At 30.4% G+C, this 18953-nt stretch overlaps 1 protein-coding gene across 4 annotated transcripts in view; it reads right to left on the reverse strand.

Annotated features, from left to right (window-relative positions):
* Positions 1-10945: 10945 nt before the first annotated feature.
* LOC139519700 (MFS-type transporter SLC18B1-like) overlaps positions 10946-18953 on the reverse strand; it is a 31219-nt gene continuing 23211 nt past the window's right edge. For 2 of the 4 annotated variants that reach the window (XM_071311924.1, XM_071311923.1), the window contains exons 11-14: positions 17803-17898; positions 17151-17225; positions 16740-16833; positions 10946-15709 (exon numbers count right to left, since the gene is read on the reverse strand). In XM_071311924.1, the coding sequence (XP_071168025.1) occupies positions 15560-15709; positions 16740-16833; positions 17151-17225; positions 17803-17898 (415 nt within the window). In that variant the 3' untranslated portion in view covers positions 10946-15559. The remainder of the gene's footprint in view (positions 15710-16739; positions 16834-17150; positions 17226-17802; positions 17899-18953) is intronic. The other 2 variants (XR_011663648.1, XR_011663649.1) reach the window with 2 other exon arrangements.

Here is an 18953-nt window from a genome sequence, read left to right on the forward strand (position 1 = left end):
GGTGTGTCTGAAAATATCAAGGGTATATTAAAAGAAGAACAACTACTTCACCCTGGCACCAGTGCTCTTATGAGCTATGTCCTCGGTTTGGTATTTCTATGGAAATGATGTCCGCATATCTTCTTAATAGATATAAGAAGATGTGGTATGAGTGTCAATGATACAACACACCATCCAAGTCACAATTTATTAAGGTAAACCATTATAGGTCACGGTCCGGTTTTCAACACGGAGCCTATGCTCAAAAGTTCATTTGTTAGTTAATTTGTGAAAAATAACACAAAGGCGCTTCTGAACCGTATAGTGTCCCTAAAAATTTATTTAACAAAAATTCTTAAATGTATGGCTATTACAAATTCAATCGTTTCTGTAGCAACATTCGCCCAATTACATTTGGGATTGGCAGTGCAGATATATCATGCATATGCATATGGGAATATGGGTCACGAACATTGATCGAAACTTTGTACTCACATTGCTTTTATGTTTCCTATGCAAAGGTAAGACTATATCTGACGAGTTTGACAGAATCTTGACGGTATTTACGCTCCAGATGGCATTTGTACTGTGCTATGAAAAAACTCTGTCCTGCGCCTAACTTGTTCTTATAAAAAAAGGGAAGTGTCTTGTTATGCTTATACGCGTACTTAATCCGCATATGATGACTGAGAGATTGATTCATGTCCCCATTTAAAAAAAATTTTTTTGAATTACAACATTAGAAAATTGGCATTGCATTGTGTAATTTTTCATCCTTCCCTTAAAAAAATAATGAGTTAACTTTTTTTACCAGGATTAATCCACTAAAAAATGTTCATGCACCAAACTGACTTTGTTTTACACCCAATTTGTTTTCAACCTCGCATTCGCCTCGGATGACTATAGTATATTTTGTGTTATAACTGCTCTGTTTAGACTTTACAAATACACAATATGTATTTATCTATAACTAGATACTATTTTTTACAAAATACACAACCTTTAAGATGCAAAATTAAAAACACTGTTTCAGCGCTTGAATTTTGTTTTTTTCAAAGATAGAAAAAAATTTGAAATAATTTAATAAACTGGTGTTTTATAGTTTAGAAAATAATTCTGTAATATACTTTAGTGAAACACTATACACAATATGAAAGTTTATGGATGTGAAAAGGACAAGGCCACTTCTTCTTTTGCTATGCCTTAAATGGAAAAAATCAGAAGGTTCCAAATCAACGCTATTTTGTAATGGCAGCTCTTCATATAAGTTGTCAAATTTGTCATTTTAACATCGTTTATAGCATATGCTTATGATCGAATTGTTTTTGCAGCATTCTATTGAATAAATATCAGAATATTTCTCCTTTTTGTCCTTGTGGTTGAATTATTGATATTTTTAGGTCTGACCTTTAACCTCAATTTCACAAAATTGTGACCACTCTGGATTTTTACGACCCAATTTTTCTTATTTTATATGTTTTCCTCTTTCCGTCGTTATATAATTTAGGTGTGTGTTCTTCCGGACCATTAAAGTTTTAAAAAATGACCTGTGGTTGCAGTACTACTAGTGCGGACAATTTTTATTATATTTTCGGTAAGGGTTGGGTTGGGTGTCCGACCCCGACTTTGGTCATTTCTTTTGAAAATAAAATAAGCCAAATAACAACCTTGATTTTTTTCTCCAGTAGACATCAGCTAGCCTACCCAGCTCCCCTTTACACATTGTGCGGACAAATGTATGGCCGTTGAAATGTGTTTTATAATATTTTCGGTAATGGCAGGGTAGGGTGATTAGCTGAAGTCCACTTGAAAAAAAATGGCCTCCAATGTGGTTTTATGCAGAACAGTAACCCGCAAATCTATGGTAGTTTGCAAAAAATAAAAGTATTTTTTGTTATAATGTGATATGTAATATGTTGGCAAATAATGAAAGCTCGTATCTTAATTAATAGACATCGAAATAAAGAGAAACCGTATGATAACCAATACAAATCTCCCAGAGACAAACTAACATTGATTAAGGCAACTAGTATGATGGTCTGAATTCATGGTTCTTAATTTCTGTATTCTTTGATATTTTAGGCCATTTTTCTCTATTCTTTATACTTTTTGCCAATTATTCTCTTCTCTTTATATTTTACACCATTATTCTAGCTTTTTTATTTATTTCTTGGTCCATTGTCTCTATAATTTATATTTTTTGTCAACTATTCTCAATAACATAATACCCCAACAACGCCCTCTAGTTCAGGTCACCATATATGTAGCCTTCACAAATAAGCAAAACAAAAACCCTATAGGCTCCGAATGCCAAAATAATTGAATGCTTGTCCAGGTTTGAATTGTGAAATTTCGGGAAATTGTTTTTTAATCAATCTATCAAGCAAAACATATTATCGTCCTCGATGTTCACGGTACTGACAATACTGGCAGATGGACGTTGGTCATCAATTCTAATAATCTTAGATCGACCTTTCTAAACTTAAAAGTAAAGTTCACGCACCCGGTTCCTGATTGTTATTAAAGACTTTTGATCTGACAACCGCTGTGCATGTATACTTTAACGACTAGGCTAGTTTTCTTGTCAGTTTTAAAAAGTAATTACCTCCCTTATACGTGTCATGTTGTAACAAATCTATTTATTTGTACCATCTTTATGAATCTTAATATTATATTGTACAATTTAAATTTGTGATTCGTTTAATATTTAAATATGATAATTTATTATTTATCAAAGGTATGAACAAGGTAATTTGAAAGTCTTTGATTATTTTATCACCGTATGTCAATTCAGAAGTCATGCGGTTTATTTTGTCTACATTATGTTGTACTATCATGGGAGGGTTTACAATACCCTCCTGTGGCAGAATTTACAAAGAATGTGAAACTAGAAAGGAAAACTGTTTCCATTATAAATCGGCTAATAATTGAAATTGAATACTAATCTCTTTTTGAGTAAATTCGAAAACGAAAAATGGAAACTTGCACTTTAAAATTTATTTTCATTTTTAATTGGTTTTTAGTGAAATAAAAAACAAAAAATGAAAACACTTTCGTTTTCCGTTTTGGTTTTAGAAAAATAAAACACAAAAAACGAAAACACTTGTTTTTCATTTTGGTTTTCGAGAAATCAAAACCGAACAATGGAAACATTCTCGTTTTTTATTTTTTATTTTGATATTTCAAAATGAAAAACAAATGGACTTAAATATACACAGATATCGAATGTTGAATGTTGAAAATGAATGATGAATGCTGAAAACGAATGTTGAAAGTTGAAAATCGAATGTTGAAAACGAATGTTGAATGTTGAAAATCGAATGTTGAAAACGAATGTTGAATGTTGAAAACGAATGTTGAATGTTGAATGTTGATATCGAATGTTGAAAGCTGAAAATCGAATGTTGAAAACAAATGTTGAATGTTGAAAACGAATGTTGAATATTGAACGAATGTTGAATGTTGAAAACGAATGTTAAAAGTTGAAAATCGAATGTTGAAAACGAATGTTGAATGTTGAAAACGAATGTTGAATGTTGAAAACGAATGTTGAATGTTGAAAACGAATGTTGAATGTTGAAAACGAATGTTGAATGTTGAAAACGAATGTTGAATGTTGAAAATGAATGTTGAAAACGAATGTTGAAAGTTGAAAATCGAATGTTGAAAACGAATGTTGAATGTTTAAAACGAATGTTGAATGTTGAAAATCGAATGTTGAAAACGAATGTTGAATGTTGAAAACGAATGTTGAAAGTTGAAAATCGAATGTTGAAGACGAATGTTGAATGTTGAAAACGAATGTTGAATATTGAAAACGAATGTTGAATGTTGAAAACGAATGTTGAATGTTGAAAACGAATGTTGAATGTTGAAATCGAATGTTGAAAGTTGAAAATCGAATGTTGAAAACCAATGTTGAATATTGAAAACGAATGTTGAATGTTGAAAACGAATGTTAAATGTTGAAAACGAATGTTGAATGTTGAAAACGAATGTTGAATGTTGAAAACGAATGTTGAATGTTGAAATCGAATGTTGAAAGTTGAAAATCGAATGTTGAAAACGAATGTTAAATGTTGAAAACGAATGTTGAATGTTGAAAACGAATGTTGAATGTTGAAAACGAATGTTGAATGTTGAAATCGAATATTGAAAGTTGAAAATCAAATGTTGAAAACGAATGTTGAAAGTTGAAAATCGAAGAAAAAAAAAAAAAAAAAAATTTGAATGAGAAAAAAAAAAAAAAAAAAAAATTTGAATGAGAAAAAAAAAAAAAAATTTTGAATGTTGAATGTTGAATATTGAAATCGAATTTTGAATGTTGAAATCGAATGTTGAATGTTGAAAATGGATACGAAAAAAAAAAAAAAAAACAAAAAAAAAATGTGAATGTTGAATATTGCAATCGAATGTTGAATGTTGAAATCGAATGTTGAATGTTGAAAATGGATACGAGAAAAAAAAAAAAAAAAAAAAAAAATTTTGAATGTTGAATGTTGAATATTGAAATCGAATGTTGAATGTTAAAATCGAATGTTGAATGTTGAAATCGAATGTTGAATGTTGAAAATGGATACGAAAAAAAAAAAAAATGTGAATGTTGAATATTGCAATCGAATGTTGAATGTTGAAATCGAATGTTGAATGTTGAAAAAAATGGATACGAGAAAAAAAAAAGAAAAAAAAATTGCAATGAGAAAAAAAAAAAAAAAAAAAAATTTGAATGTTGAATGTTGAATATTGAAATCGAATGTTGAATGTTGAAATCGAATGTTGAATGTTGAAAATTGAATGTTGAATGTTGAATGTTGAATGTTGAATGTTGAATATTGAATATTGAAATCGAATGTTGAATGTTGAAATCAAATGTTGAATGTTGAAAATGGATACGAGAAAAAAAAAAAAAAAAAAAATTTGAATGAGAAAGAAAAAAAAAAAAAATTTTGAATGTTGAATGTTGAATATTGAAATCGAATGTTGAATGTTGAAATCGAATGTTGAATGTTGAAATCGAATGTTGAATGTTGAAAATGGATACGAGAAAAAAAAAAAAAAAAAAAAAAAAAAAAAATTGAATGTTGAATGTTGAATGTTGAATATTGAACCAACTTGACATCCGTCTGACACAGAATGAATGTGGTCTAATGAACTTAAAATTTGTTTTTTGCCTTTGAGCAATTCCCTATGCTGTTGAATATCAATCCTCTCAAAAAAATGTTTGAAGAAATTTTCTTCTTATTTATGAAATATGAAATGAGAAAAATTGCCCCCCCCCCCCCAATTTTTTTTTCACATCCCCCTTACCCTTATTCCAAAACTGATCTCAATTCAAATTACTAATGGAGTTTGCAACAAAAACTACTCATTTAAATACATCATAAAATATTAAAATGTAACAAAAGGTGTTTGTTATCACTGAATGGTAAAGATTGTTTTAATTTATCAGTTGGTAGTAAAAGTGAATATACATTGTTTATTGTATAAAACAATGATTTAAGTTGATTCAACTACTATTCTGGACAAAGAAAGATAACTCCAATTGAAAATTTCTTGCTATTGCGCAATATTGTGCAATTAGATATTTCTTGCTATTGTGCAATACTGTGCAATTGAAAATACTTGCTATTGCACAATACTGTGCAATTGAAGATTTCTTGCTATTGCGCAATACTGTGCAATTGAAAATTTCTTGCTATTGCACAATACTGTGCAATTGAAGATTTCTTGCTATTGCTGAATACTGTGCAATTGAAAATTTCTTGCTATTGCACAATACTTAATATTATAATTTTGAATCCAGATTTGGACCAACTTGAAAACTGGGCCCATAATCAAAAATCTAAGTACATGTTTAGATTCAGCATATCAAAAAAGCCCAAGAATTCAATTTTTGTTAAAATCAAACTTAGTTTTAATTTTGGACCCTTTGGACTTTAATGTAGACAAATTTGAAAACGGGACCAAAAATTAAGAATCTACATACACAGTTAGATTTGGCATTTCAAAGAACCCCAATTATTCAATTTTTGATGAAATCAAACAAAGTTTAATTTTGGACCCCGATTTGAACCAACTTGAAAACTGGGCCAATAATAAAAAATCTAAGTACATTATTAGATTCAGCATATCAAAGACCCCCAATTATTCTGTTTTTGATGACATCAAACAAAGTTTAATTTTGGGCCTTTGGGCCCCTTATGCCTAAACTGTTGGGACCAAAACTCACAAAAACAACCCCAACCTTCCGTTTATGGTCATAAACCTTGTGTTTAAATTTCATAAATTTCTATTTACTTATACTACAGTTATTGTTCGAAAACCAAGAATAATGCTTATTTAGGCCCTTTTTGGCCCCTAATTCCTAAACAGTTGGAACCAAAACTCCCAAAATCAATCCCAACCTTCCTTTTGTGGTCATAAACCTTGTGTCAAGATTTCATAGATTTCTATTTACTTAAACTAAAGTTATAGTGCGAAAACCAAGAAAATGCTTATTTTGGCCCTTTTGGCCCCTACTTCCTAAACTGTTGGGACCAAAACTTCCAAAATCAATCCCAAACTTCCTTTTGTGGTCATAAACCTTGTGTTTAAATTTCATAGATTTCTATTTACTTAAACTAAAGTTATAGTGCGAAAACCAAAAGTATTCGGACGACGACGACGACGTCGCTGACGCCAACGTGATACCAATATACGACCAAAAAAATTTCAATTTTTGCGGTCGTATAAAAAGTAATTAACCTGTATTAGGTTAAAATACAATAAGGTCAACAGTGAACGGGAGAGCTTTTTCACTCTCCTTTTCCTGTGACATTAATTGAAAAACTCAAAACTTTATAGGTGGTAAGTTGAACCCAGTATAAGTATGGTATTCAATATGTGGGACAGACGAGACGAGAGTATTACAAAAGAAATTAAGAACAACTTTACCGGTTTCGAAGATCTGTATGTATTGTATAATTCAAAATATTTAAACAAATATAATTGTTTTTGCTTTTAGAATTTTTTTTTTATAGAGCCATTTAAGGAAAGATAACTCTTTTAGTAAAAAATTTATACTGGACTGATAGGAAATTTTTTTCTTTTTACTTATAGCAAGAAAACAAGTTCGGTGACACCAGGTTTTTCTTTTTATTTTCTTAAAATATATTACAAAACCTATCTTTTCACAATTTATTTCAAAATTCTATCTCATAGATTTTTTTTTATGCACACAAATGTGTTTTTCCATGAAAATCTAACCAAATTTAGACAATTTTCAACGACTCATAGCTTGAAAAATAGCATGTGACCCATACTTTTTATTATATTTTTGAAAAGAGCATCGTAAAATCTTCATTTTGGCTAAGTATAAGAAAATTCTGTCTCAAAAAATATTTACTTATGATCTACCTTAAATGAGATAAGAAATTCTATGGAAAACATTTTAAAACTAGAAATTCTATGAAAAACATTTTAAAACTAGAGGCTCTCAAGAGCCTGTGTCGCTCACCTGTTACTGATGTTGGCCATCTTGGTTGGCAGGCAGGGTCATTAGACACTTTTTTTTTAAATAGATACCCTAGTAATGATTGTGGCCAAGTTTGGTTAAATTTGGCCCATAGTTTTAGAAAAGAAGATTTTTGTACCAGTTACAAAAATGACGAAAAGTTGTTCAATATTGACTATAAAGGACAATAACTCCTTAAGGAGTTCTCTGAAAATTTTGGTCATGTTAACTTATTTGTAGATCTTACTTTGCTGAACATTATTGCTGTTCACTGTTTATTTCTATCTATAAAAATATTCAAGATAATAATCAAAAACAGCAAATTTTCCATAAAATTACCAATTCAGTGGCAGCAACCCAACAACGGGTTGTCTAATTCATCTGAAAATTTCAGGGCAGATAGATCTTGACCTGATAATCAATTTTACTCCATGTCAGATTTGCTGTAAATGCTTTGATTTTTGAGTTATAAGCCAAAAACTGAATGTTTCCCCTGTGTTCTATTTTTAGCCATGGCGGCCATCTTGGTGTGATGGCAGGTCATCAGACACAATTTTTTAAACTAGATACCCCAAGGATGATTGTGGCCAAGTTTGATTAAATTTGCCCCAGTAGTTTCAGAGGAGAAGATTTTTGTAAAAGTTTACAGACGACGGACGACGGACGCCAAGTGATGAGAAAAGCTCACTTGACCTTTCAGGTCAGGTGAGCTCAAAAAGAAGATGTTAAAATGATTGTCACTGAAACAGTAACAAGCTTACTTGCCAAAATGAAAAAAGAAAAAGAAAAAAGAACTTAAAAAAGAAATGATGGTTGAAATTCAAACCAATTAAGAGAACGTTGAACAGCACTTTAAGTCAGCGATATCTAGGCTAAGTTAAAGAATAGACAGTGTCGAATTTGACAATGCGATTATCAGGCTTTTAAAAGAAGAGATTGAAAATACATGTAGACATGCAACCAAAGCAATGCAACTATCAATCTGGAATGAACAATAATCTAGGAAAACAAATATCAAAATATTTGACTTTCCAGAAAAAAAGGGGGAAAGATTGCCGCATAACTTTTTCCATGAGATAAAAAAACTGGGTGTACAAATTGAACCAAGAGATCGTAGCAGCTCACAGGATACCAGGAAAACATGGCAAACCTAGACCAATTCTTGTGAAATTTATGCGCATGGAATAAAAAATCTCTATATTGCGCAATAGAAATTTTATCAATGAGAAGTTAGGAGTTAGCATCTCTGACGATGTCACAAAATTAAACCAAGGGCGAAAGTTGTTTATTGTAGTTTATTATTTGTTGTTATCTTTGAGAAATTTCGTTTTTTTTATAGTGTTCCAGTAGTGAATTTAACAAAAACAACACATTAGAAATACTTTAAAAACTTCTGTGCCACTACATTGATATGAAAAAATACATCTAGCATCGTCTTCTCTTGTTTCTTTTTTTTAGTTACTTTATTTTCTTTTATTTTGCATGTGGATTACAAATTAGCATGTTGACTTATTACTGTGCGTATTGTTGTGTGTTTGTTTTTTAGAACTCTCAATGCCTCTAATGGTATTTATAAATGTTTAATATAAAATTAAAGTGTAAATTTCATTTTCCCTGTAACTGCTCATCCATTGCTTAAGATTAAAAGATATACAAGACATACAAATGAATTGTCTGTTGGAATGGGTGTAAATTCACTTTCAACCTAAAATACAGTATCAATATGACACTTATCTCAGGGCACAATTGTGACTGGAATAGTTACATGTATGTTTTAATATGATACAGTATTTTGATTGGCTAACAGCAATCTTGCATCATTCAGAAATTAATATTTATTTAAAAATGAAATGATGATACGAGCTTCCACAACAACAGGCAAACAAATAAAACTAGAGAGTAATCATGTTTTCATGATACTAGCAATAAAATGTTATCATATGCATTCAATGCTTCTTTCAGTAATTTAACAGGGTTGTAAAAGTGTTAGTTGTGCTCATATTTTAAGTATAAAATGCTCCCTAGCTTCATACAAAATGTTTTACTTCCGTTGACACTTTTACACCCCAATGCATTTACAAAACAAGAATGTGTCCCCAGTACAGGGATGCCCCAACCGCACTATCATTTTCTATGTTCAGTGGACCGTAAACATGGGGGGAAATCTCTTATTTGGCATTAAAATTTGAAAGATCATATCATAGGGAACATGTGTACTAAGTTTCAAGTTGATTGGACTTCAACTTCATTAAAAACTACCTCGACCAAAAACTTTAACCAATACTTTAACCTGAAGCGGGACAGACAACTGAAGGAAGGAACAGACAGACCAACAGACAAATGGAAGTACAGACTAGAAAACATAATGCCCATAAATGGGGCATAAAAAAAGCATTCAATTCTTAAATATTAACCTTCATTCATATTCTCAAGACAAAAAGCTATAGAAACCAAATTCTAGCAAATTGACAAATATATTTTCTACACATTGATTTGTCTTTTATGTTCAGCTTAAACTTTGATGGATGCAAACAATTCAATCACTTAATATCAAAATGAAAGCCAACTTTAGTATAAAAATTGTATAGCTGAATATGTAAATTGAAGGATTAACATGTCAGGGGTTAATAAATCCACTAGCTCGACGCCCGGGACTACAACATTTAGACCTCTGGCAACCAAAACTTGTAACTCAAAATGCCCGACGGACTAGTAACAAAAAATTATTTGCGTTTCTAAAATTGAAAGGGGAAAATCCCCTCATCACTTTTCTTCTTATCCAATTAGATTCAACTACGTCATCCGGGATTTCCAGAATTAGAATTGATTTTGTACAAGTTTTAAAATAGAACAAATAACTCTGGGTGGATCTTGTACTTTCAATATCGATGTGTCAGTACAGGGGGTGGTATTGTACATTGCTTATGCAACCTGATTTAACCTCCTTTATTTATTGCAATATAAATGTGAATCGCTTTTGACAGCAGAAACCTTACTTTTGTCAGATATAAATTTTAAATATGTGCTGATAATTCTTTTACACAAACTGTATCTGATAAAACCCCCTCCAATCCTTTTACTTACCCACGTAAAGCAGTGGTCAAGACTTGTATCATCCCCGGATTTGGTCATCTCATTATATCAGAATTTTCAGTGAATATTCAATTATCGATTAATTGAATTTATATGCTAATGGATTATTTGCTGATATAAGTTTTAAATATCCAATTTGCAAAAATCTACTGTACAATGCTGTAAATGGATAAAAAATGTTAAACTTATAGAATTCTTTGTTATTGCAGCAAACTCTGAATTTGTAAGGCATACTACGGCTAGCAAGTCAGTTTTGTTGGGCTAGTAGTTCTTCCAACAGGGCTAGTAAAATCTTGCAACCAATAAGCCCTGGGCTATTGAGCTATAACAAAATTTCTTAACCCCTGCATGTATTCATAGAAAGAAAAAAAAGACTTGCAATTATATGGCATATTTTCTATCAATCAAAATATATCAATTTACAAAATACAAAAAAGCAAAATTGTGTATAAAATAATAACAAAAATAAATTAATCTGGAATAATCAATATTCCTCAATATAACAATCATATATCAATTAAGTATGTTAAGTGTAACCTCTCATAGATGGTGATATGGAAAAAAGCTGCTATACAAAATATATCACGAAAGCATTTTGAAAGAGAAAAAATACAAAGATTTAACTATATTTTACATTTCTAACTAGTTGTAAAAAAAAAATGCCCAACACTTACAATCTTGCTGTATAGCATAAAATTAGTAGCACACATCATTATAACTCTAATGAAAGTTATTTGGTTTAGTTGGAGAATAAAAAGCACAACTTGCGTAAATATCAAAATTTATAAGTTTTCTGTCAAAATATCAAGGGAGGGCATTTAGTAAGCCAGAATTTCATAATCAAATATAATATTGTAGTCATTAGTACTGTTTTTATCTCTAAACACAAACTGCATCTTTTCATTTCTCAGCAAAATTGTAAATGAAAAAATATATATTTAGCACTATTGAATCATAACTTCTTAAAAGGGAAATTAGTTAAGGGATGTATAAAAACATTAAGACATGATATTTTTTGTTCAATCATTAATGAAAGTGAAATAGTGAAGTAAAAATTATCATTTAGCAGCCATTATGGTTAAATTTGTCAAAATAAGGTAAGAAACGTTGATGATGAATTATTCATATGCAAGTGAATAATTCAACCTCATTGAATCCATATTCATGTGACCTTCAATTTAACCTGTTACACATGAATAAGGCGTAAAGTGAAACAAAGGTAAACCATTTGATTGACTGATTTGGAAGTCTTCGGGAATCACCTCAAAAGTTAATTAGATGGTGGGTAAGACTAAAATACACATGAAATGTTGACACTTATCATTAAAACCCTTTATAATTTTGATATATGTTTTAGTATGTTACAAATCAAATATGTCAATTTAAGTCAAATAGATGAGCATGATTTTAACAGCTAATGCCCCTTTAAAAGTTGCATAATATGAAATAAATCATAATCCTGAAAATCTCTATGGCAACAAAGAATGATTAGAGAAATATGGACAATTTCTTGCAATTTTAACTTTTCATTCCAACTTAGCCTTATTTATATGTAACATTACTATAAAATTATAACATTACATAAATATGGCTAAGTTGCATTACAAAATTTCATGGCATGTGAGATCAATAAAACTCGACTTTTATCACTTTTTGAATAATACAAAACAACATTCAATTTTCACCTACCATAGATTTTTTTGTAAAATGACCAAATGTTATTGTTAAATTCAAATATTTAAATATTGAGCAGAATAAACCTTAAGTCCAAAATTGGAAAAAAAAAATAAAATTAAAGCATGTGCTGACATTATCCCTGACAAAGCCTTAAAGACAAAGGTATGTTTGCGTGGAGTTTGAACAATGCTAATATAACAGAAAAGCATATCACAAGGAAGCTTTGATCACAATATAACATGTAAATAGTAAATATAGGATGTCTAGAGGGACACACATCTGTTGGAGTATTGAAAGGATGGGTAATTCCGTTGAGATATATAAATATAGATTATTACATTGATACAAGTGGATTATCGGATTTATCCAATCAAGATAGTTAAATTGTCAATTTTAAAGTCCAAGCCTCGGCGAGGACTTGAATATTTATAATTTAACTATCGAGTTAATCCACGCGTTTATACTATGTAATAATATGTTTCTCTAAATGATTAAAAGATAAATGCTTAACCAAAATCCCCTTCGAGTGACTTCCACTTTCCACGAAATTGTCAATTTCATTAACACCTGTGAGAACATTTTGAGCTGAAAAAGGTTATGACCCTTTGACTGAGCCAATCATCTTCTGAGATCACCGGCAACCACACTTTGATTAATTTTTTTTATACAATGGGTTCGTAAAGGGATAGATTTCCAAAGACTTAGAGAAAGAAAAATACAGACTTTTTACTAATATCAGAATGCACATTTAAGAACAGTTGAAACTAAACACAAATAAATATTTGTCATCTCTTGGTTAATATGATTTCTATAAAAGTATTAAATTTTAAAGTAGATTAAACTAAGCCAAGAGTATTGCACAAGTAATAGATTATAAAGAAATAAAGATGACAAAATGTTGTCCAAAAGGAAACTTTACTATGTACAGTGAGTACATGTATAAGTACAAGTCACTTTGTCAGGTATTTAAAAACTATGGAAGTATACATGTTATGCCCTCATATTTGACTTATACAGTCATTTTGTTTTAATATTTAAAACAATTTAATTTCTATCAATGTCAATTCAACATTTCATTTAAAAAAACAAGATGCTCTGCAGGGTGCAGCTTTATACGACCGCAGAGTTCAAACCCTGGGCTAGTATGGACACAACATTCAAGCTTGATACAGCTCTGAATTTGGATAGTGATTAAATAGTTGACACAACATAGGTTTCTGACACAGAATGAATGTGGTCTAAGAACCTAAACTTAAAAACTTTAAATTGGACATTTAATTATTATGGTCCAATATCCAAAATCTAAATACATGGTTATATTCAGCATATCAAAGAACCCCAAGAATTCAATTTTTGTTAAAATCAAACTAAGTTTAACTTTGGACCCTTTGGACCTTAATGTAGACCAATTTGAAAATGGGACCAAAAATTAAGAATCTACATTCACAGTTAGATTCGGTATATCAAAGAACCCCAATTATTCAATTTTTGATGAATTCAAACAAAGTTTAATTTTGGACCCTTTGGGCCCCTTATTCCTAAACTGTTGGGACCAACACTCCCAAAATCAATCCCAACTTTCCTTTTATGGTCATAAACCTTGTGTTTAAATTTCATAGATTTCTTTTTACTTATACTTAAGTTATGGTGGGAAAACCAAGTCTTCGGACGCCGACTACGGAAGACGATGCCAACGTGATACCAATATACGACCACAAAATTTTCAATTTTTGCGGTTGCATAAAAAAAATTGGACATTTACTTATTATGGTTCAATATCCAAAATCTAAATACATGGTTATATTCAGCATATCAAAGAACCCCAAGAATTCAATTTTTGTTGAAATAAAACGAAGTTTAATTTTGGACCCTGATTTGGACTAACTTGAAAACTGGCCCCATAAGCAAAAATCTTAATACATGTTTAGATTCAGCATATCAAAGAACCCCATATATTCAATTTTTGTTGAATCAAACAAAGTTCAATTTTGGACCCTGATTCGGACAAACTTGAAAACTGGGCCCATAATCAAATATCTAAGTTCATGTTTATATTCAGCATATCAAAGAACACCCAAGAATTCAATTTTTGTTGAAATCAAACAAAGTTTAATTTTGGACCCTGATTTGGACTAACTTGAAAACTGGGCCCATAATCAAAAATCTAAATACATGTTAAGATTCAGTATATCAAAGAACCCCAAGAATTAAATTTTGTTAAAATCAAACTAAGTTTAACTTTGGACCCTTTGGACCTTAATGTAGACCAATTGGAAAATGGGACCAAAAATTAAGAATCTACATACACAGTTAGATTTGGCATATCAAAGAACTCCAATTATTTAATTTTTGATGAAATCAAACAAAGTTTAATTTTGGACCCTTTGGGCCCCCAATTCCTAAACTGTTGGGACCAAAACTCCCAAAATCAATCCCAACCTTCCTTTTATGGTCATAAACCTTGCCTTTAAATTTCATAGATTTCTATTCACTTACAATAAAGTTATGGTGCGAAAACCAAGAAAAATGCTTATTTGGGCCCTTTTTTGCCCCTAATTTCTAAACTGTTGGGACCAAAACTCCCAAAATCAATCCCAACCTTCCTTTTGTGGTCATAAACCTTGTGTCAAAATTTCATAGATTTCTATGTACTTAAACTAAAGTTATAGTGCGAAAACCAATGTGTCTTCGGACGACAACGACAACGACGACGATGCCAACGTCATACCAATATACGACTGCAAAAAATTTTTGAGGTCATATACAAATTTTTGGTCATTGCAGTTCTACACTTAATTGATAAGAAAATATATCAAACAAATATTACTACAAAACAATAAAAAAATAAACCTCTATATTGCTTTAAATATTTGATTACTAAGCTATCACATCACCCTATGTTCTGCCCAACTGGCCTGTAGACTATCAAGTCTTTGAACTGTTTATCAGACCCTTAGATTATTAGGTCTTGCATTCTATTCTTCTAACAATTTATTCCTTGTCTGAATGGCTACCCATCGTATCTTTAGAAAATCAGATTTTTAAACTGTATATCACCACTTCTGAATACTTTGCTGATTGCATTCATGAACTACCAATTATGGATTTCATCAAAAAGAGAGAAAAAAATCTTAATAAAATATATTGAGGTAGCTATACCAGTTCATTAGATGAGGAAATAATGTTCTCTTAATATCCAATACTGACTACATGTATATAATCTTCTATGGTTGAATTCTATCACAATTTTTCAATGTCAACCCATATCACAGACAACATGCTACTTTTTCCTATCACATACTGAATTAATTGTACATATCATACAGTATTCTGTGCTTCTCCATTGGTCATAATCTCTACAGAGCTGTTTTCTCCTTCAATCTTGAGATAATCAGTTTGTGAGACTGTGTATGTAAGTGGTTTCCTACACATTGATGACTGAAGTCCATAAAAGAAAGTTAGAAAAGCCTGAAATAATATATAAATGTTTAAGGTAGATGGGGTGTCTAAATTATAATCCATAGAATCTTTTAATAATTTGCCAAAATGTAGTTCATATCCTGCTTGTTTAAAAACATTAATAAAAAGAATGGGTCACCGGACTTATTTTCACGCTACAGGTTCTTCAAAATTGTCAAGATTTTGTATAGATTATGCATGGAAAACCCATTTTTCCGCCATAAAACGCAAACCACACCATAGAATTTAGAGATAAAAAATGAGAAGATAGCTTCAATATTATACTTTCAGATAAGATAAAGAAAAAATGGGGTCACCGGACTCGTTTTCTTGCTACATGTAAAAATGGGCAAATTCCTAACACATTCTATTGTAAAAGTTACACTATCTGGATTATCTGCCCTTGCATTTGAGTTGCCTCCCCTTATTTGACAAAGTTGGAAAAAAATGAATCAAACAAAAGAATTCTTATTTTTGTAAAATACAATCATAAATATGATCAAACATGGCATTTTTTATATTATAATGAAAATTCTCACACATGAATTACCTACTACTATAAAAATTTGCACATTTCATCAAATATCTAGACCTTGTTTTCTAGTATTTCAAAATCCAAGATGGAGGAAGACACCCTATCTACCTTAATTGCTTGTAAAACTAAGATTTATTATGTGCCCATATCAAAGTTAAATGATTTTGAATGCCAAAGGAAAACAATTTTAAAGAGGCTTTAAAGTCAAATAAGTAATATTAGAAAGCCAAGATATTATAAATACAAAAAGTCTTATTACATGTATTGCAATATTTGAAAAATGGACAAAAATTTAAGAGTAATTACCATGTTTTCAGCAAAATCTACATAAACATGATAAAAAATACCATGCAATTTTAGAATGTGAGTGTTTATGTTTTTTAAGTACTTTAATGCAATTTGGCAAAATGAAACACAATGCATAATTTCTGAAATTACAGTAGACTACGGGAATTGATACCTTCACCTCGAAGAATAATATATTTTAGGTAAAGTTATACTTACAGCCAATAAAAACAAACAAGCCACCCCTGTGGATCCCCAGTTAAATCCAAATTTATCAACAAAAGCACCACCCACAGTTGGTCCTAAACATGCCCTGTAAAACAAGATAACTATTACTCAACAATGTTGAAAATGTTGTCAGAAATCAACTTTTTATGATTAAATTAGTGTTTATATTGAACAGTTTTAAAATATATAATTGATATTGAATAAATACAACATCACACGCATTTTTTTAAAAGTTAAAACATGTATTTTTATCTATTTAAAAGATGCATTTTTTACACAGGTAAATTAATCTGACAGAGTTCATTTGGTTCGCAATTATAAGTTGAAACAGAAATAAATTGAGGCTTTAGATGTAGGTGTTGAATAGGGAAAGATTAATTGTAATTACATGTATTAACATACCCTAATGAAAACAAAGAATTAAAGTATCCTGACACTATACCATGGGTGTCCATGTTTTCCGGCATTCCAATTTGTCTGAAATAGAAGAAAAAAACAATCATTAGATTTTACGGGTATCTTTATAAAACAGGAGTACATACAATGTATACACAAAACATTTAATGCTATATAATAAAGGAGTTGGTTGACTAACTCTTAATTTTGGCCCTAAAAACCTGAAATTTTTCAACTGTGATGATGTTGTAAAATTTTTATGATAGCATATGTTACAATGTCCAATTGTTTCAGTTATAAAATAATTTTTACCAATTATGCCATAATTGATATATTTCTGACTTCATAATGATAAATATAAAGTAATTTGAAAATGCCTGAATTTTAACATAAAAATTTGGTGAAATTTATGTTTTGGTTAAATTCATTTTAGTTTTCTGACCCCTTGTCCCCAATATGAATCCTAACCTTCTTCTTGTGGTATTTACATTTATCATATCATTATATGAATACAAACAAAAATTTGCAGTCATATTATAAAAATTACAGAAAGATCTGTAGGTTGTCCAACTGGATGTAAAGATATTCTAATTATTGGCTTGTAGTCTCTAGCCATTTATAAAACTGACCCTTATACCCATATATACACAATACTTACAAAGCACCTTGTAGAACACCCTTGAATGTTGGAATAAGGGCACATCCTACCATTAAACCAAGTATAATCAATGATATGATCATAAACCATATATTACTGAAAGAAATAATAATCTATTTTAATGTGTGTAACCCTATCTTAACATACATAGTTTTTCAAGGTACTCATTTTTCTCTTTCAACCTTTCTCTAAAAAATACTGGTAAACCTGACCCATCAATCACCTTGAGACAATCAAAGTACTTGCACTGAAGGGTCAAGATGGTTTTTAAATTATAAGTAAGTTTTGCATTGTATACAGTGTTAGTTGCATTTGATTGAACCACAATTTTGGACAAAGGAAGATAACTCCATCTTTTAAAGATGACTTTAGCAACAACTTAATTGATATTTTTACAACAGATTTTAAGATTCCTGCACCATGCAAAAGTTATGTAATTTTCTTGACAAGTTCAACATCATTTTGTAACTTGAATATGTGAGCATATATTTCATTGATAAATTTCTGAAATTTCTCATGGATAGAATGTATATAATGTTAGGATCAATGTACTATATTTTGTGTATCACAAAAGAAGTGATAAACCTTGGAAGATTTAGATATTAAGTCAGTACCATAGGATTTTGATTGCATTTCATGCAATCTTCACACCCAAAAATTCTGTCATCTCATCCCAACACTTTCCCTGTATTTTAAATCATTTCAAAGATCATCTATTTTTGCACAAAGTCTATGTTCCAACTTCTAACAGTCAAAGAAATAACACATGTGGATGAAGTTTGCCAGATCACATGACTTGATATCTTTAGTATAAACAAATGGGTTGGTTAAGTGGCGTAAATGATAATTGATTTAATTGGCTGTTAATGAAAATTGTTTCTCTTTCAAAACAAAGTAAACACAGATTGTTTGCAAAAAGATTTAATCATTACTGCAGTTTGCTTATAGGAGAAACAGTAAATAACAATTTTAAAGTCTTTGCTATGACCCTGATGTGTTTCAAACCCACAACCTCACACCTTTAGGGAGAACACCATACAATGACACAACCCATTACAACATATGTAAATACTTTATAATTAGCATCCACCCAAAGTTTACATCACACAAGACATAAGGTATATTGGTTCTCCATATAAAATAAATAATTA

This window comes from Mytilus edulis, chromosome 4, assembly GCF_963676685.1.
Source record: "Mytilus edulis chromosome 4, xbMytEdul2.2, whole genome shotgun sequence".
Lineage (NCBI taxonomy): Eukaryota > Metazoa > Mollusca > Bivalvia > Mytilida > Mytilidae > Mytilus > Mytilus edulis.